Consider the following 20566-nt stretch of genomic DNA (forward strand, 5'->3'; position numbering starts at 1 on the left):
CTTCCTATGGAGGGTCTAGCGTTATACTTGCCTTCTTGATGGTTTGGCACGAATTAGGGTTTGGAGGCTTTGTTCTAGGAATCGATATATGTGCTAGATTGCGCTTGGATTTTCTTGAACTTGCCCTTCATACGATTCATGCACTTTTTGTTGCCCTTCCAATATTTTGAATAGTAATGAATGAAAAATAAGCAATTAGGTCTCACCAATCGGAATAAAACCTTTCAAAAAATCTTTAAGTGCAAAAGTGAGGGGTGAGTTTAAGAAATGAAAAGACCTATGAAGGTCAAAAGTTAAAAGACTTTTTGTGTTCATGTAGAGCTGTGGGCCGGGCTTCACAATGGTGCATTTTCGTTTTTTTTCTCCTTTATTTTTTCTTTAACGTTTTTTTCTCTTTAAGGTGTCCTTGCACTATGTAGGTAATGTTTTTTTTTTGAAGCCACTAGGAATACCTTATAACTAGCTTGCGCGATTCACCTATCGACAGGTCTCGTTCGTTTTTATCATCGACACACGTGTGTGTGTGTGTATTTTTATACATCTCTTCATTACACACACACAATGGACACTTGTTTACCTATGCTCAAATGCTTGTTTGTCTCACTCTATCTTTGATGTGTGTGTGTGTGTGTGTGTGAGAGAGAGAGAGAGAGAGAGAGAGAGAGAGAGAGAGAGAGAGAAGGAGGGGAGGGGGGTATAGAGAAGATAACATTTATGTCCAATACATATAAGTAAATTGTAGTTTTTCACTTATGCTTGCAAACATTTGATACAAATTGTCCTTTCCTCTTTAGATAGATCTTGAGGTCCCTTGGGATTTAAGACAGGGAGAGTATTCACACTGGAAGAGGTTAAACCATGCTTCGCTAAGAAAACAATATTGACATGGATGTAATTTTTCAGTTTCTGGCAAACTTACAAAGTGCTCTATCTACCCCTACCACTTTCTTTGATGGATGAAGCTAGAAAAATGCATAAATCAACATGCAAAAAAAAATCATTGTCATTAGCATGGTGCTATCAACACGAGACCTTCATAAACTACTACTGATACACGACTGAAAATGTGTCCCGTGTAAAATTGAAACATCTACGTGTCATACTCAATTATTATTCTTCGCACAAAACCCATTGTGTGTCAGCACAATGCTAATGATAAGTGGGGGGTCAAGGTGGTTCAAGTCTCATTGTGGCAAACATGGCAATGCTTGATAAAAAACCTAGGTTTAATGTGGGTCAAGGTGGTTCAAGTCTCGTTGTGGCAAACATGGCAGTGCTTGATAAAAAAACCTAGTTTTAATGTAATCCCACCTAGAAAATTTGAATTTTTTCTCTAAATTTTAATTTTATGGGTGATAAAACCTACAAAAATTTAAAGTGACTTAGTATAAAAACCAATAACATCAACCAAACAACTTCATGTGCTCGTGACCCATTATGTAGTAGACTATTACACATCCTAGTCCAATGAAATAACTCGATGTCATGTGCTCTCTCTCTCTCTCTCTCTCTCTCTCTCTCTCTCTCTCTCTCTCTCTCGCCTTGCACATGCACCTATTCGGCAAGGTGTCCGACAATAAAGAGGGCAACTAGCCCACCTTATTTTGTCTCCACAACTCTTGACCATATCATTCATGGGTGTAGGAGGCATCCTCAATGGATAATGGGTCGGGTGCTGCCATGGCACCATTTTGTACCTGCAATTACGTCACTGAGATGAAATGGAATAGATCCAACCTCCTTGCATGTGCACGATTACTTAATCTACATTGATCATTCCCTTCCATCGTCGAATGCTAGCCCTACATGTGCCTGCCCTATCTCTCGTCGTCTCTCTCTCACTTTACATGACCAACAAAGTAGTCAACCATCACATACCCCTTAAAGGAACACAATGCATCACCTCTCTCTCTCTCTCTCTCTCACACACACACACACACACACACATTGTGCAAGTGTGTGTAACCATTAAATAGATTGGTGAGGTCTCTAGGGAATGTTCCTACAACATTCAAACTTCTCCTTTCTTCTCTTCTTTTCTCTCATGTCTCTTGGGGTTATATCATTTCCTACAAACGAATGAGGTAATGGACTTCAGACTTATATATTGTTCACTGATTGCGAGATTTCAATCAATAGTGAGGCCATTTTAGTTGCATACTTTTCTTTAACACAACAAACTTGAATCAGTGCACCCCCAAGTCTCTCTTTGTTCAACCCTTTTCTACGAACTCAGGCTATTGAAGCTGAACTAACTTGGAAAACTTGATCCTATTGTACAATTTGGTTAATACATAGTTGGGAGCTGGCTAGTACATAGTGGCTTCTCGACAGCTTGTGCAACTTGTGGACATCCTTTGGAGAGTCAGCGTCACTACCTGTGGGACTGCCTCATGTCACAACATGTTTAATTTTGAGTTCTATGGCTAATGCCAGCTCTTTCCACAACTCGACAATACACTTGGGGTGTTGCAGCCTGGTCCACTCTCACGGGCTCTACGCTCTAGTTTGAGTTGGTTTCCACTAGCAAGATGATAGTGATCCAAGGGAATAGACCTACACTCCAGCTTGCGAGACAGAGCTTACCCCCCATGAGTGGTGCAATGAGACAGAGGCATGTTGGGAGCTCGCCCGTAGCCTGACACTCTGGTTCATCTGGTGGGCCCACTGCATTTGCATCTTCGAGGCTCGCCCTATCCCACTGACAGGGATTGTTCGTGACTTTTGGTTTGAGCCAATTCACACTCTCAAGGGTCAATTTGAGAGACTGTAGGGCAACTCCGACCACATGAGAGAGCACAGAGAGGCGTTTTTGTGATTTTGCTCCCGGGGTCCTTCTTCACCATGGTCCAGGGTGCACCAGTCACCAATGTGGCTTTTTTCTCCTCCAATCTTGTGATTTAGCCCTCATTGTACATACTTTGTTTACTCATTGGGAGAGTCTCCCCATGTTTTTGATGTAGCCCTCTTTAATAGAGGTGGTTTGTAGCCCTATGGGAAGCTTTATTAACTACTCGAATGATTTTTTTTTTGAGAAAAAGGAAAAAATTGGTTAATGTAACCTTATTAAAAATTGGTTATACAATGCATATGCAAGTGTAAACGATCCCTCCCCTGCCCCTCAAACTCCCCCTCTCTATTGTGTCCGGACACAATGTTCTCTCTCTCTCTCTCTCTCTCTCACACAGGTCTCTTCCTAATACCTTTGGCCTTCAAATATTTTTCAGCACAAGTGCATTTTCTCATGATTGAAGGCCCTCTTCAGTCACATGTCGCTGCTGGCGTGGCATTTGCAGGCTTGTACTTCGCTTCCTTCCTTCAGGGGAGCGCGATGATCAGCTCTAGTAACAATGAGAACTGCACGGACTCGCCTGTTTGAGAGATAGGCTTCTCTGTAGGATGGATCGGAATGGGAGGCCTTCTGAGGTCGTCAAGCCCTTTTTGCACCAGATTAAGCTGCGCACCTTAACAGTAGCTGCCGCACTCACCATCTTCACCAGCTCGCAGGTTCGTGAAAAACACACACACACACACACACACACACACACACACACACACACACACAGAGAGAGAGAGAGAGAGAGAGAGAGAGAGAGAGAGAGAGAGAGAGAGAGAGAGAGAGAGAGAGCAGCTCGCAGGTTCGTGAAACACACACACACACACACACACACACACACACACACACACACAGAGAGAGAGAGAGAGAGAGAGAGAGAGAGAGAGAGAGAGAGCCCATGGTGTCAACTATGTATCCACGTCTTTGTTAAACACCAACAAGGAAAAGAAATGTGTATCGCGTGCAGCATCTCTAACTAGCTTGCTATAAACGTATGCATATGATCAGCATGGGAGATCACTATGCCTGTCCTTGAGAGAAGCTTCTATAAACGTACACATAGGGTGGCCAAAAAATGAAAAGAGAACCAAAGATAGGTGTGTAGCGTGCAGCACCTCTCTGTTCCTCACCCATTCGCCCCTACCACTAGCTCACTATTGCCGTACACATATGATCGGCATTGGTGAGATGTCCTTTCTCAACTAGTAAGATGTGGTGGTTCACCTCCTTTCTCTGTTCTTGGTATCTAAATTGAATGTCCTCACCCTGTCTTTGAATGCGGTGGCGATGCCTGAGTCTTGGTTTGTGTTGCAAGCATGGTCGGGCTGTCACAGCCTCTACATTGTAAATTCCGTGGAGTCTGCTTGTTTGTGTGGCAGTAAGGAAGAGGAGTCAGAGTAGTGTGATTATGCCCCAGTGGCATGACTGCTCAAGAAGAGGGAGGGACGAAGTTGACAGCTCTATGACACTTGCTTAGAACTTTGCAGGAATGGAACTTTTTCAAGCAGCAGGATTAATATTTTCTAAGATCTCCTAGATATTAATTGTTTTGGAATCTGGGAGCTAATCATTGCTTTCTGTTTAAGTTCATGGACAAAGTAAGGTTTTAAATGCTATTGCATTGAAAGTCAATTAATGTAGAATGCCACTTACATTTTTGGAATCCAAACATGAGAAGAAATTAAAGTTCATACAAAATTTGAATTGTTATGGAGTCTTGAGCTGAAACCGTAGACAAGATCCTCAAATATAGGATACCACCTGACCACAAGGCCAGAAATTGACAACACATAGAAAGAGCATACTGTTTTTGAAATTTTTTAAAAGTTTGATTCATGGACTCAACAACTACTTTTGGTTTGGATATGTTTTGTGAAAATTGTAAGCCCTTGCTCCTTTGTTTGCCAAGTTGCCAATAACTATGGTTGGCTTGTGGAAACAATTTCTCATAGAGCATTCTAACTTAGGGTCTTTGCGTGAAATTCAAGGAAGTTATCTAGTTTTTCTGGCCTTGTATGCCATGAGTTTTGGAAGCATTGTGCAAATCTGATATGATTGCCAGACTGTTATGTCCATCCAACAATGAATTTATAGAAGCTGTCATGGTGTCTCTCCAGGGAATTTTAACCACATTGTCACAAACTGATGGAAAGTATTTGTATGATTATGGAACAGTTCCTCTACTGGCAGAACTATTGAAAGTAAGAAGAACTTTCAATACACCTCATTACATTGTATATGACACCTCATTACATTGTATGTGATGTCGTTTTTGGCAGCTCACTGTTAGCATATTCATGATTTGGAGGGAAGAGACAGCTACGGGTGTCCGGAGCTCTTTGGACTGGAGAACTGCCAGACTTTATCCAATTCCTTCTCTTATCTATCTCATTCACAACAATGTGCAATTTGCCACATTGACTTACGTTGATACGTCAACCTATCAGATAATGGGAAACCTAAAGATTGTTACCACTGGTATACTCTTCAGGTGCTTGATTTTGTGCAATCGCTTAAGTTTGAATGTTTCACAAATATACAACCTTTTATAACCATGGGTTTGATCGTACCACAGGATAAATTCCACCTTTCAGACATCTTCAAGGAATGAATTTGTAGACACCTTCTTCAATGATGAAGTTTTAGCATTCTGTTATTGATTCTTTTTGCAGGCTAATCTACTTGAGGTAGAGCTAACTGTATTCTATGGGTAGGTAGCTCCAAGTGTCCTGAGATTTATCTTTTATGCAACAATTTGGGAATCATATGGTTTGTAGGTACTACTTCACACATGAAGTGAGCTGTTTGTTAATGTGAGACACCAGGTCGTTCCTTTCTTATGCAGCTTCCCATATTTTTTTTTGTTACATAAGCACACGTCCACAGAGATCAATCAATTTCTTTACCAAAACTTGGACTTGGTTTAACAGACAAATGCAACAAACAATAAGATGCATAATGACAGTGGCTTCTAATTGTCCATACATAGATAACTAGGCTTGTATTCTGTCTTGCAAACAGTGAACAGAAACTATTGACAGCTGACAGCATAGCCAGTCAATTGCTCCATCGGTTGTTATAACTTGTAGCCAGATGTTAGCTGCTATACATGGTAGGTGATATTAGCCTTATGCCCTCTTTTTCATCCTGAGGCCAGCCTGCATTCAGGTTTCTGACAATTAGGCTATGGCACTCAAGGACATGGCAAAATATTTGATAGAGCTGATTCATGCTCTGCAAGACCAATTCGTTAAGCTCTAAGGAATTCAGATAACATGATACATTCAGGAACAACCTTTGGTCTTCCTACAGGATGAAGTGGGGTCCCTTTTGTGGAAGACAGTGGTAGATCAGTCTGACTTCCAGCAGCCTGGTTGCCCCTTTGGGTTTTCTATTGTATGGTGCATTGAGAGGTGCGCCAATCGTTGTTGTAATACTATACTCTCCCTGATGGGACTTTTTTACTTTCGTATTGGCTGCATTTTTTCAGTTAGACTAGGTATACTTTTTTGTGGAAGACAGTGGTAGATCAGTCTGACTTCCAGCAGCCTGGTTGGCCCTTTGGTTTTTCTATTGTATGGTGTAATGAGAGGTGTGCCAATCGTTGTTGTAATACTATACTCTCTCTGATGGGACTTTTTTACTTTCGTATTGGCTGCAGTTTTTCAGTTAGATTAGGTATGCTTTTTTATTGGTGAGATATATTGGGGACAGAGGTAAAAGAAACACAAATGCATGCATGACTCATTGCTGTTGTAATTCATGCTCTAGATTGGATTCTCATACATTCTTGGAAGAATGTAATTACCTGTGGTGGAAAGATGAGCATAGTCTATAGATCTTGTCTTCTTACGACAACTCCCAGAGTCCCATCATTTATTTCAAAGTAGAACCTGTTGTTTGTCCTACGGAATAGATGGCAATATTGATTTCTGAATTTATTGTGATGCCTAGAAGTTCAAACTCTGTGAATGATACAAGACAAAGGACAGAGAGCCAGGGTAAGGTTGGGCAAATATTTCTCTCAAATATCACGACCAAAAATAAAACCCTCACTGAAAAAAATGAAAGTGGCCAAAACAGGCTTGAAATATGCAAAGTGTAGGTGCAAACCCTAAGTGTGCCTGAGATCCCTGGCCTACAGGTGTATGGGTGGCCAACCCACGACCTAGGGCTAGTGCACGTGAGACAAGAAGCTTGTAAACAGGAGGAAAAGCATCCTTAAGGTGAACATAATGATTTAACAAATCTCTCTTGACACTCAGAGGAGGTTCCGTCATCAGTCTTGGTGGCTGTTTACTTTCTGATTACCGATTGCAGATTCATGCATTAGCTTGCCGTTGCCACTTGGACATGACACAATGTGCTCAAGAATTCGATTATTGATTGGAACAAGTTCTAGGTGCTGATTTACGTGAAAGATATGTACAGCTGGTTGTTGCTGTTTTTCATGTGCTTGTGACTGATTTGGAGAACGCTCTTCATCTCGCCCCGTCCTAGTGTCACGTGTGCATTGCACTAGAGCCACGTGGACAAGCTTCTGCTACAGTCTAGCGCCAGTCCTAGTTTAGCTTAGGACCTAGCTTGACACTTTGTGAGCCTCTAGCAGGACGTGCATGTCTAGGCAGGTCATAGTTGCATACTCACTCTTGCACAATACAATCATTCCAGCATACAGGCGTGTGATCAATCGCTTAAGTCATTAATAATAATAAGTGACTTTTTTTAAAGCATTAATCGGTCAAGGTTGTGGGGCTCAGTTTGTGACTGCTCGACTCAGCATGATGGAGGTATATAAGTGAACTTGGGGTCTCTTCCCTCAGCAAATCAGGACGTGCAGTACCAAGCACCAAAGTACCCACAGTACTCAGCAATCAGCCCATCTCCATGTAGTAGACCCAATACCCGTACCCACAGCACCTCAACCAACACTCCAGCGTTTTCAGCCATCTTCTAGCAGTACCCAACATCATCGATTTCCATCATCAGCCCAGTTCAGCGTTTTGAGCCACTCATTAGACCAGTGTGGGAAGAACCACTAAAGAATCCAAGAGAACCAAGAACCCAAAGAACCTCAGTTTTTTTTTTGTTCTCAAAGAAGCATTGCGCCCTGAGCTCGAACTTATTAGCCACTCCCACCTGTAGTCCATCGCGCATTGGGTGTGCTCCCGTCTTCATTGCTATGCCTTTGATTGAAGATCGACATCAGATACATGAAAATCCAGATCTTGAATACCAAGATCTACTTGCCTCGTATGCGGATATTGAAGGAATTGGAGATTGGATCCCTAACCCTCTTGTGCGTTTGCATTTGCATGTAGCGTGTGTCCACTTTTGTCGATATGGAACCATTGGAAATACCTTCTAGCACCCGTACCTTTCATCTTCACCCGCAATGTTTTCATGACTGGACTATTCGAGTGGTAGTTCTTGCTCGCAAGGCGGAGTCAACATCGAGGCTGGTATTCTCTGTCAGTAGTAAGGTTACCTAGGAACTCGTATGGTCGGTGTTTACATCACAACAATACCTACATCCATAGTATCCACAAGTTTGGAGGAATTTTCATTGGCTTATGCATCCACAAGCATGAGCTTCCATTCAACATCAGAAGTACAAATGCATCGAAAAGGAAGTTCGGCAGTTGTGTCTCACCTTTAACAGAGGGGGATGTAAGGTGTGCATTGCACTAGATCCACATGGACAAGCTTCTGCTACAGTCTAGTGGCAGTCCTAGTTTAGCTTAGGACCTAGTCTGACACTTTATGAGCCTCTAGCAGGATGTGCATGTTCAGGTAGGTCATAGTTGCATACCCTATCTTGCACAATACAGTCATTTTAGCATATAGGCGTGTGAACAGTCTCTTAAGTCATTAATAATAAGAAGTGACGTTTTTAAAAGCATTAATTGGTCAAGGTCGTGGGGCTCAGTTTGTGGCTACTCGACCCAGCATGATGGAGGTATATAAGTGAACTTGGGGTCTCTTCCCTCAGCAAGTCAGGACCCGTAGTACCAAGCACCAAAGTGCCCACAGTACTCAGCAATCAGCCCATCTCCATGTAGCAGAACTGGCACTCCAGCGTTTTCAGCCATCTTCCAACAGTACCCAACATCAGCGATTTCCATCATCAGCCCAGCAGATCAAGACCAGTTCAGCGTTTTCAGCGACGCATTAGACCAGCGTTTATGTATCCAAGCCGCAACGTCAACGTTTTCAACAATACTCTCAGCCAGCGTTTCCCTTGTACAGCCTAGGGCTTGCGTCTTGGGGGCCAAGTACCATAGTATCAAGTACCCATCGCCATCAGCATCCAGCATAAGCATTCAGCCTCAACAACAGCCAGTACCTCGTCGTCTTCATCAGTTTGCAGATTCAAGTCATAGAACCATTAGCGTTTTCAGCATTCAGCACCTAGCCTGCAGTACCAAGTATGTCTAGAAGGTACCCATCATCCTCTCAGCAGTACCGAGCATCTTTAGCAGGTACTTATTGGCATCTTAGTATCATCAGCATCTAGTATCATTGTAACAACATTGTGCGAGTAATAAAAGCAAGTACTTGCTTTGGTCACAAAGCAAGGGGGCCCTTGAGGGTGGTTGGGACTTGACATGCAGTGTCGTCTCTCTTTCTCTTGGGATAGTTTTCTACGACATTAAAATTCTCTTCTTCTTCTTGTTCTTCTGTCTCTCTCTTCCATTGTGTTCAGTTCAGTTCCTCTTTTCAAGTGAAGTAACCTTGTGTTTGTGTGGAGTACTAGATCCGAGCTAAATCCTTAAAACTCTTCCGCTGCATCTGACACCTAGCCTATTTGCATGCCCAAGTTCTCTTTGGAGACCATGGAGATAGGCGAAGGTTCAAACAGGGATACAACTTATGAGGAAGTACTTCACGAGTAAGGACAATATGGTGCGGAAATTGATGAGGATTTGGGAGATAGGTTGCAGTTCTACTCTGGTTTAGTAGACAAATCAATCATGATCTCTACTCTATCCACATTCTTGAGAGATCGACAATTGAATGGCGGCAACTATGCTATGCGGTGGTCTTTGACTCCCATGAACTTGGTGGCTTTGTCATAGATGAGTTAAAGAAACAAACAAATTTGACTAGTGCAAAATTGTGGAGGCGTGTCAATGGCCGGATTTGGTCATTAATCATTCTCAATAGTACTCCATTGGTAATGGACCACATCGATTGATGAAGAAAGTGAATGACTTTGGATTGACTTGCCTCTATATATGATCGAGTGCCTGCTATTATGGAGATGCAGTTGCGGACCCACTCCCTTTCATGCTTGGCATGGAAAGTCCATTGGTCACTTGCGTGTGTCCAGTTGCTTTGGCTTATGTTTTTGTGCCTCAGAAACAAGGCTTAAAGCTGGATGATAAGGCTTTGAATTGTATTTTTGTTGGTTACAGTGTAGAAAGCAAAGGTTATATGTTGTATAATCCGCAGACGAACGTATTTTGATTAGTCGAAGCGTTTTCAATTTTCAGCGCTCCCTCGCCAGATTGGCCTAGATTCGCTAACGCTAGGCCCTTCCCATTGCGGTCCAGTACTTCGGCAGCCCATCGAGCCTCCCTTTGGCCATTCCCTAGCTGGCATTGAGTGTTCCATTGCTGTCCATCATTGGCCTTGTCGAGATCTGCGTTTTCAGCCTTTCATCCCTCTCAAAATCAGCCCCTTGGTGGCCATGTGCAATCCCACATCGAGAAGGATCAAAAGGTGCATCAAATCAGCCCCGGAGGTGCCTCATCGTGAGGAGTTACCACGGCAAAAGTCATCATTCGAGTCAGTTTAGTCCGCACTTGAGGTATTGCATTGCGTGTACATTCCATTTACGCAATCTAAAGCAAATACCACATCAGCAATGGTGTGGGGGGTCCTTGAGAGGGTTGGTTGGGACCCCATCGGGTGTCTTTCTCCTCTTCTCTCTCTTTCTCTCTCTCTACACATCTCTACTGCACTCTCATTCCCTCTCTTCAGGGAAAAGTAAAAGGAATTATCTATCAAGCTGAAAGGAATCACTAACGCAAGGAAAATGAGTAAAGGATTGTGGAAGCGTAAAACCTAGTTCAATTCCGCCGCACCTGACATGCATTGATTTTGATGAGACTTTTTTGCGACTTATCGTATGATTGCCATTTGTAGCATCAGCTCATAATGGTTGGAATGTACATGAGTTGGACATAGAGATTGCGTTTTTGAATGGTGATTTATATGAGGAAGTTTGTGTATCATAGTCTTGTGGTTTTGTTCAAAAAGAATAGGAAAACAAGGTGTGCAGGCATAAGAAGGCATTGTATGTTTAAAGCAAGCTTCATGTGCGTGGTATGAGAAGATTCATGCTTATTTGGTTGCACATGGTTTTCAAAATAGTCCAATTGAGAGCACGTTGTATGTCAAAATATGCGGATGATCTATTTTTGATCGTTGTGCTCTATGTGGATGACATGTTGCGCACCGGAGCGATGAGGGACATATATTGATTTTAAGGCTGATTGTAATGCCTCATTTGAGATGTTAGATTTGGGGCTTTTGCATTTTCTTTTGCATACAGTTAAAGTTGGTTGATGGAGGTATTGCATTGTGTCAGACCAAGTATATTGAGATATTGTTGCGTAGATTTAGCCTTGAGGATTGCAAGTCTATGGCTACTCCTATGGAGACAGGTTTTAAGCTTAGTCTTCATGATGCTGAAGATTACTTTGATGTCACACTCTATCAGCAGGTTGTTGGTTGCCTTATTTATGTATGGATTGCGAGGCAAAATGTTCAATATGTAGTCTCTCAGGTGAGTAGATTTATGCATAGCCCAAGCTCTACGCATTGGAAGGCAGTTAAGCGGATCTTTTACTGCTTGAGTGACACCATACATCTTTAGTTGTTTTATCCCAACGGGGGATCATTTCTACTAGATTTACATGCTTTTTTAGCCTCGGGTTAGGCTGGTTGCTATTACACGCGAGTGTCCACTAGAATATAATGTTTTTGTTTGATATTCGGTAGCTCATGCATAACTTGGTTGAGCAAGAAGCAGCCTACAGTGACTACTTCAAGTTGTGAGGCTGAGTACAGGACAACTTTTACAGCTATGGTTGAATGTTTTTGGTTCAAGGCTCAAGCGCCTTTGACTGACGGGTGTTGGACAGCAATCTGCCACCACCATTCTTATTGATAGTCAGAGTTCTTTGGCAATTGCAAGGAACGCAATGTTCCATGCTTGCATAAAGCACATCGAGGTGCATTATCACCATGGATCATTTTGTTTGGGAGAGGTGGTTTGTAGGAGAGATCGGCTTGGCTTATGTGCCTACGCAGCCGATCTTTTCACAAAGGCTTTGCCTGGTTGAGGTGACGAGCATATCAAACAACCATGTTTTTGTTCGAGGCTTTGGAAATTGTACCTATGAATACATTTCCTCTGGTCCACCTAATGTAGTATATTCTCGAGTGAGCCTGAGAGAGAGAGAGAGAGAGAGAGAGAGAGAGAGAGAGAGAGAGATTTTGTTTTTCTCTTCAAGGGTGTTTTTGAGAAGAAAGCTATCAAATCTCCAATGGATGGCCATCGTATTGCTAACAGTTGGCACAACCACAAGTCAAGTACGTAAATCTTATCAAGACTTTGTGGTATGAGCCATGTGTGTGTTTTATTTTGCTATAAATGTGTGTGTGCATGCGTGCTAGATTTAAAGCCAACACTTCTTATGTATAACTCGATCGTGATCATAACTAAGTTATAGTTATTGACATACAACTAGACCTAGATTTCTGTTAGGTATCTATTGTTTACATTTACCTTTTATATGCATGTGTGTAGAGTTTTATTCTTTCTGTGATCGACTGATTAGAATTTCTTCTTTTAAGAAAAGTAGTTATCATTTCCTTGCAGATAAAAGGCTGCGGTGAAGGTAATTGTGCAAGTATGTTCTCTTCTCCTTATAAGGGGTACGTTCTTGGGATTGTCTCGGCGTGTCTGTCAGCATTAGCTGGTGTCTACACCGAATTCTTAATGAAGAAAACAAATGAGTCTTTATATTGGCAGAATGCACAGCTTTATGTGTAAGTATCTAAAATTGCACCTTCTTGTTCTTTTGATTAAAGATGATTGAAAAATGCTTGCAGTTTTTACCATTTGCAATTCATGTCTCCTTGAGGTGCATGCTGTTTCATGTGATGAAGGTGGAAATTTTTCTATATTCAGTTATATTTGAAAGTACACACACACGCACAAAAAGAAAGATCGTGTTAATGTTCTACAAAGGCCAAGCAACCTTTAAAACAAATCATATATAATGCAGAAATACATTCCACACTTTGGGGTGCCAAGATTGGCAAGAGAAAATATGTGAAATTTATGCAAAATCTCAACATCTTAATGAGTATTCTTTTCAAAGAAGCTCAACATTCTTCCAAAAGAAATTATATGTGATGATTCTACATGAAAAGAATTTTACAATGTGGAGATTTTTTACTCAGTGGATTGTCTGGCTGTTTGGTGTGTGTTTTGCATGTATGCATGTGTTGTGGTGTGGGTGAGTCACCGTGAGTCTGCTATGCTTGCATGCATTTACCATCTTGTTTTGTTATTTTCTTCTCTTGTTTTTGGAGTTCTCCATGGTCGATAGGTGTGGTGGGTTGTTGAGGGGTCTCTTCTCTAGGGGTCTTGTCTTACTTACTTGATGATTTGTATGCAAGCTTTTGCGTCATCAATTTGTCCTTGGACTCTGAAGATTTCTATGCAAGTTGTGGCGGTTTTTCTCTTTTTGTCTTCGTTGTCGACTTGTCTTGCTGCTGTGAAGATCTCTATGTAAGTGGCTGAAGACTTCCTCGTTGAATTGGATGTAGCGTGCTCTTTGGTGGAGCTATATGCAACTTCTGGATTACGCGTTTTAATAGAGAGCATAGAGTCTGAAATTGGAGATTCTTTGACAGAGTTTTTGATCTCTCATCATTTCAATTCAACTTTTTGTTTGTATCTCCCTATTTTGCAATTCTACATCCTTGGTAGTTTTTTTCCCTATGGCTTGTGTTATATCCCCATGGGTTTTTTGTGATGCCTTCGCACCTTGATGTATGTTGATTATGTAATATAAAGGGTACGAGCCCTCCTTTTTTGGGCAAGCGTTCTTGGGATGGGGATTGAAATTCTTAGGATGGGGGTTGAAGCTCTTGGGATGGGGGTTGAAGCTCTTGCACCACTAGACTTGGCAAGTGTCGTTGCTCTACTTGCCCCACTAGACTAGCTGAAATTACGCGTGGGTTTTGGCACATATTGGCCTTCTGTAGTTCTTGGACTCAACATTGAAGGTCTTGCACCATTGGATTTGGCAAAGTGTGGTTGCTCTGTTTTTGTTGCAACTTTTGTAAGTTGGACACAATACCTTCCGAAAAAGACTGTTGCATGGCTAGGCAAGATTAAGAGGCGGAGTCTTACCAAACTGTTGTGAGCTCGAGCTGGAAGAGAGCGAGAGAGGCACTCACAATATACAAGAGCTTTGAACTTGATCGCAACACTTAATCTTGATTACAAGACTTAATACTTTATTTGATTTTTTTTTTTACACAAGACTCGATACTTGATTAAGGAAACTTGCCACTCCCATGGAAACAGGTTTGAAGTTGAGTCTTATCGATGTTGGTGATCCTACCGACTGTTGTTGGTTGTCTTATTTATGTATGCAATACGAGGCCGGATATTCAGTTTGCAGTCTCACAAGTCAGCAGATCTAAGCATTGGCAGGTTGTCAAGCGAATCTTTCGCTACTTTAATGGCACTTTACATCTTGGTTGTTTTATCCCAAGGGGGATCGTTGCCGCCAAATTTACATGTCTTTTCGGACTCAAATTGGGTTGGTTGTTATGACACGCGAGTGTCCACCAGTGGTTTTTGTTTCATGCTTGACAGTTCATGCATATCATGGTTGAGAAAGAAGCAACCTACTGTGGCCACTTACAATTGTGAGGCTGAGTACATGGTAGTATTTACAACTACGATTGAGCTTAGACGCCTTATGGACGATTTGGATGTTGGACAAGACATTGCCATCATAATTTACACTGACAGTTAGAGCGCATTGGCAATTGTGAGAAACCAAGTTTTTCATGCTCGCACAAAGCACATTGAGGTGCATTGTCGCTATGTCAGGGAGAGACTCTCAGCAGGAGAGATGAGCTTGGCTTATGTACCGACACAGGACAACCTTGCAGATCTTTTCACAAAGGCATTGTCTCGTGAGAAGTTCAAAGCTTTCCGCTAAGCTTTGGGCTTACTCCCCTTTGTGGACTAATCATGTGCTCAGGGCATGGCACTTGCCTATCTATATGTGCCAGCTCTTGGTCACCGTATCACTTCGATGGGGGATTTGTTACCATATATATGTGGTAGTGACGTGTGTGAACACACTTAGGACCGCCGATGCATTTTTTCCCTCACTAGGAGGTTTTTTCCCCGTGCATTGTATATATGCCCATCACTCTAGGGCTAACTTATCTTTCATTGTGCACCAAGCAAGACTACTCTGTGTTGTGTGGCTTGAGCTTCTTCGTCTTGTCCAAGCTGTGTGTGTTTCCCTGCGACCCTATTTTCAACATTGATCACAGTGCGGCATTGGGTAGCAACATTAAAAAATGTACTGGTAGATGGCGGTTTTGGAGTCAATATTGCTACATGGGAAACAAGTAACAAGTATGGATGACTTGAATTGGAACCAGTTTCGTTCTTTGTTCGTATGGCGGATCAGAGAAGGGTCCGACCGCGAGGCATACTAAGAGGAGTGACTTTTGATATTGGGGGAATACCTTTTGCGGTGTCTTTTGTGGTGCTGGATCTCTAGGGGATGCAAACAGAATATCAGATGTTGTTGGGCCAACCGTGGCTGCGACAAGCCAAGGTGAAACAGAATCGGGGCACGCATACGTCGGAGAGGATCAAGGAACGTACAGGTTGTGTACCCACACACCAATTATGTTTGTGACGAGAGTCCACCCATTGTAGCCGAACCAGTAAATATGTTGGAAGGATTGACGGATGAGGAAGAAGCCGAATTCTCGCAAGCTAATCAAGATTCGATGGCTATTTGTACGGTGGATATTGAAGCCATTCAAAATCATTATGCAGAGAATGTCTCGACAAGACCATGGTGGGCAGAAGCCGAGTTGAGTTCTAACAGTAATGTTGGGTCGAAGCATGTAAAGGTGTTACCACTTTTTGCACCTTTTGGTGGTACCACCAATAGCCCCTAAAAGGAGGGAACTTTATTCTTTTTCAAATGTGGGAAAGAGAGATAGAGGGAACTTTCATGTTGCATGCAAAGGTATTTTTTGAGAAGTATGCAAAATCTAGGTATCTGTATGCGGGTTATATGGCGTGGCGTGGGGTCCTCGTTTTTCAATAACCTCATTAAGAACTGATGTGGCTGATGTGGCCCCGCTTGACGCCTACGCGCGAAGCTAAACTGCCTTGCGACATGACACTTGAGGCTGTGGGCTTGGGAGAGCTGTCCACTAGCAGGAGTGCAATGGGATCCTGGAGAGTGGTTTTGGAGGGACCCTTTCTCCTAAGCCGACCAATCAAGGGTCCCTTTCTTTCAGTACACTGTTCGACTGGGACGTCACTTACTGGCAGCACGGAGAGGCGCGTCCTGCTGCAACACGTCACTGGCAGGAGGAGGGTATCACAACTGAGTTCTTGTCAGTTTTTTGGGCGAGGTTGTGAGACGCCAAACAGCTGTGGCGAGTCACGTTGTTCCAGTGGCTGGTTGCACATAGAGCTACAACGGTGACATAGTGGCCTCTCCGCAGCATGTACAGCTTGTGACCATCCTAGGTAGCAGAAGTGTTTTTGTGGACCTCTCGCACTCAGCAGAAGTTGGAACATGCTATTAACAAGTGCCTGACTCAGGCCAAGTGTTGCTTGTGCAGCTGGCTCTGCTAGAACAGCTGCCATGTTAGCAGTTGGTTTTTTAAGAACCCTCCGGAGCCAATGTTCTTCAAAAAGCTAGAAAATTTTTGCTATCTTTTTCCTAAGTTCACTAAGTGAAACACATTAGTGTTAGATGACTCCTTGTATAAGATGTACTTCAATGATCCTTCTTGCTATGTGATTCTTCCGGGGTTGGAGCAACAAAATGAGAGGTAGTGGGAACATTTTTTGAAACAGGATGTCGCCGAATTTGTGTTACAATGGGCTGGGAGTGCTGGCAGAGCAAAAACCGTTAGTGAGTGTCCATTTGATGCCAAGCAGGAGGCTCTTGCACAATGGAACTCTTGCACAATGGAACTGGGATATTGTGGATTATAATGTACGGTCCCAACACAAAATTACCTCTCCGTCCCTCCCAAAAGTGCCCCGGACCATACTCCAAAAGCCCCATATAAGTGCCCAACAATGAGAAAATTTCCAAAGTCTTTATATGTTCACGTCGGTTTGTACCAAATATAATGAATCCAGACTTATATAGGAATGCTTTTGTGTTTGTGTCTACTTTATTCTTATCTTGAGTGTGCTATAAAGTGCTAGTCAAGTAGTGTGAACGTACTTTCAAGTAGTACAAAGTGCATAGTTAATGCTTTCAAGTGGTTATCAAACAGAACGTGCTGATAAGTGCTAGAGTATGTCTGTTATTAGTGCTGATAACTGCTTTCAAGTGGTGCTAAGTGGTGGCAAAGTGTTGGAAATGTACTGTCAAGTAGTGCTTATTGGTGGTGAAGTGCTGGAAAATGCTATCAAGGAGTGCTGTGTTTTGGTGAAGTAGTGGAAAGTAGTGCTCTGTGGGTGGTGAGGTCTTGTAAAGTGCTGTCAAGTGGTGCTTTTGTGGTGGTAAAGTGTTGGAAATGTGCTGTCAAGTAGTGCTTATTGGTGGTGAAGTGCTGGAAAAGTAGTACTCAGTGGTGGTGAGGTCTTGTAAAATGTTAAGTGGTGCTTTTGTGGTGAAGTGCTGGAAAAATGCTGTTACTTTGTTAAACTACTTCTATTGATTGAGCACAAACTACGGGCAAACTGTGAATGATCACATAGATAGAACTTACAAGTTCTCCTCTGGGGGCTTGCTATTATAGATTTGTTCAAATACATCATTTGACATATCATATACATGAGGCTCACCTTTCCTCGGGCACATTTGAAACCTGATGCATCGCACTAGGTGGGAGTAGATAAGAGCAGTGGGCTTGTTGTCCAAAAGGACATAGGTATCATCTCGCCCATTTACCTTGTCGTAGAATAGTCTCTCAACGACAAATGAATTTTTCTTAATACGGTTGTGCCATCCATCCCTTTTAGAGTTTATGGTCAAGTGCTTTGTCTTAGTGCATTTGAGGATGTAGAAGTCTGCGCTTGGCTCCTCTGCAGTCACTGCAAAGTTTTGGCCAACCATCAAGGCATTGTTCAGGTCGTCATGGTGGCTAGCGTGTATGGGGGCATATTCATCCTCCTCCTCGCTTGACGCTTGTCCGTCCCTTTCATCCCTAACTATCAGTTGTATTTGCAAGTACTCCCACCCCTCCACGTGCTCTTTGTTTGCGCATCTCCTCCATTGAGCTTTGATGCATGCATGGTAAAAGCAAGGAAATAGTCTGCGCCTTAGCCCGTGCATATGTGTTTGACTGTAGCCATTAACACAGTGAAAGGATCGAGACCCTTTGATACATAGCAATCTCACGCTGTCTTTGTCGACGTCATGGGGCTTGATCTCCCAGAATAAACGATCGACTTTCTTGCCTGTCTGTGAACATTCTTTTCTGAGGGTTGCATTGAGGAATGCAACAACGCTTGAAGAGTTATGAAGCACCCATCCGTTAGATTTCAATTGCTCATGTGTCAAAGCTCTTTTGAGCACTGCACCAGCCCCATCGTGTTCATCCTTCCCATGGCTAGAAGCAAAGAAATTGTGCATCATCTCGATATCGGTCATATTGAACAATCAGGCTACAAAATAGAATGGATGCTTTGCTTTGAATTGTGAAGCAACACCATCAGACCACACCCAGTGTCGCACTCATTGTGCAAAAGAAAACAGCGCTGCACAAACAAAGTGTCATGTGTTTTGTCATGAGAGATGTAGAAGTGACTTGTCTTTTGAATGGCACCAAGCGCATCACGTAAGTATGAAACGTGAACCAAAATTGTGACTTGAGTTGAATACCTATGCATTGAATGAATCTCATTCTACAGCTTGAAGGAGTAGTTCTTTGCAAAATCCACTACAGAGTCCAGACCCCACTACATCGTGAGGAAAGTTATCCAAACATTCTTTGAATTGTTGAGCTTGCCATCTGTACAGGTAGTTGTGTTTGATGAAATTCATTAATTTGCTTTGAAGCAAGGAAACGAAACACATCGAATTGACCTCTCGAACCACAAGGTCTTTTCGGGATTTTGTGTTATCTTTCTCATCCACTTCGTGCGTAGGGACCTCATCAAAAATTTTTATAGTCATCCTAGAGATGCGTCACTCTGTTCGCCTGGACACAGCGACAGCCTATCAATGCCATAATGTTTGCATGTTCCCAAAAGACATTTTCTGTGGTGATAAGCATTGTCAATGGGCTTTGGACACAATACAGACTCCCATAGGTATGTTAAGCATGGAAATGTGGCATTCGATATTGTGCACTTCCCTGTTTCATCACGGGAATCGTAAACAACACACTTGCAAAAGCATGACGTTCCATGTAGCGCCGTATCTTCCTTGGCGCATCTGATTGAAGGCTTCCTTGAAGTATACAAGCTGAACATGGTATTCATAGAAGCAAGTGTTGCGATCCTTCAGCTTACGTACGAAGTATGGCTTCAGACCCTCAAAGCATCTGAGGGACATCCTAATGTTAGGATGAGCCTCCTGGAACCGCATGTAGAAGTCTCTCTGTGAAAATAGAAGACACATTATTACTTGAAACTACTTGCAAGCACAGTAAAACACATATAGCTAGATCTGAGATGCACTTAGAAGCACTGGGAATCAGTCATGAGCACTTGGAAGCACTGAGACGCACTTAGAAGTACTTGGAATCAGTCACGAGCACTTGGAAGCACTCAAATGCATTTAAAAGCTTTTGGGAGCACCTGAAAGCACTTGAAAGCTTTTTAAAGCGCTTTAAAGCATTGAGAAGAACTTGCAAGCACTAGAAATCCTTCAAAAGCATCGGTAAGCATTGAAAAGCATTCGGCCAGCAATACATGGAAGCATTTGGAAGCAAACGAGAGCACTCAAAGGACTATCTTTAGAAGCACCTTGAATCACTCGAAGTCTTTCATTTGCTCCCCAAAGCACTCTGAGGTATTAGGAAGCTTTGGAAGCACTGAGAAGCATTAATATGAGCTTGGAAGCATTTGAAAGCTTTCAAAAGCATTCAAAAGCACTGGGAAGAACTCGGAAGCACTTGGAAGCATTCAGAATATTTAGGAAGCATTTGAAAGCACTCAGAAGCATTGGGAAGCACTTGGAAGCACTGGGAAGAACTTGGAAGCATTCATAATATTTTGGTAGCATTTGAAAGCATTTAGAAGCATTCAGAAGCACTTGGAAGCATTGGGAAGACCTTGGAAGCATTTGAAAGCACTGAGAAGCATTCAAAAAGCACTGGGGAGCACTTGGAAGCACTGGGATGAACTTTGAAGCATTGGTAGCACTCAAAGGACTTTCTTCAGAAGCACTTTGAAGCACTCTAAAGTGCGTGAGCGGGAGCATGTGTGAGTGTGTGGAGCAATGGAGAAGAGAGGAGAAGAGG

At 42.6% G+C, this 20566-nt stretch overlaps 1 protein-coding gene across 1 annotated transcript in view; it reads left to right on the plus strand.

The window, feature by feature from the left end:
- Positions 1–3241: 3241 nt before the first annotated feature.
- Positions 3242–20566, plus strand: part of LOC147447139 (Nucleotide-sugar transporter family protein) — a 28916-nt gene continuing 11591 nt past the window's right edge. Inside the window, exons 1-5 of the mRNA XM_086523027.1 lie at positions 3242–3507; positions 4954–5037; positions 5116–5327; positions 12361–12439; positions 12729–12898. Of these exons, the coding sequence (XP_086379153.1) occupies positions 3400–3507; positions 4954–5037; positions 5116–5327; positions 12361–12439; positions 12729–12898 (653 nt within the window). The 5' untranslated portion in view covers positions 3242–3399. The remainder of the gene's footprint in view (positions 3508–4953; positions 5038–5115; positions 5328–12360; positions 12440–12728; positions 12899–20566) is intronic.

The sequence above is a fragment of the Adiantum capillus-veneris genome, chromosome 11, assembly GCF_014529385.1.
Source record: "Adiantum capillus-veneris isolate H3 chromosome 11, ASM1452938v2, whole genome shotgun sequence".
NCBI classification, from domain to species: Eukaryota; Viridiplantae; Streptophyta; class Polypodiopsida; order Polypodiales; family Pteridaceae; genus Adiantum; species Adiantum capillus-veneris.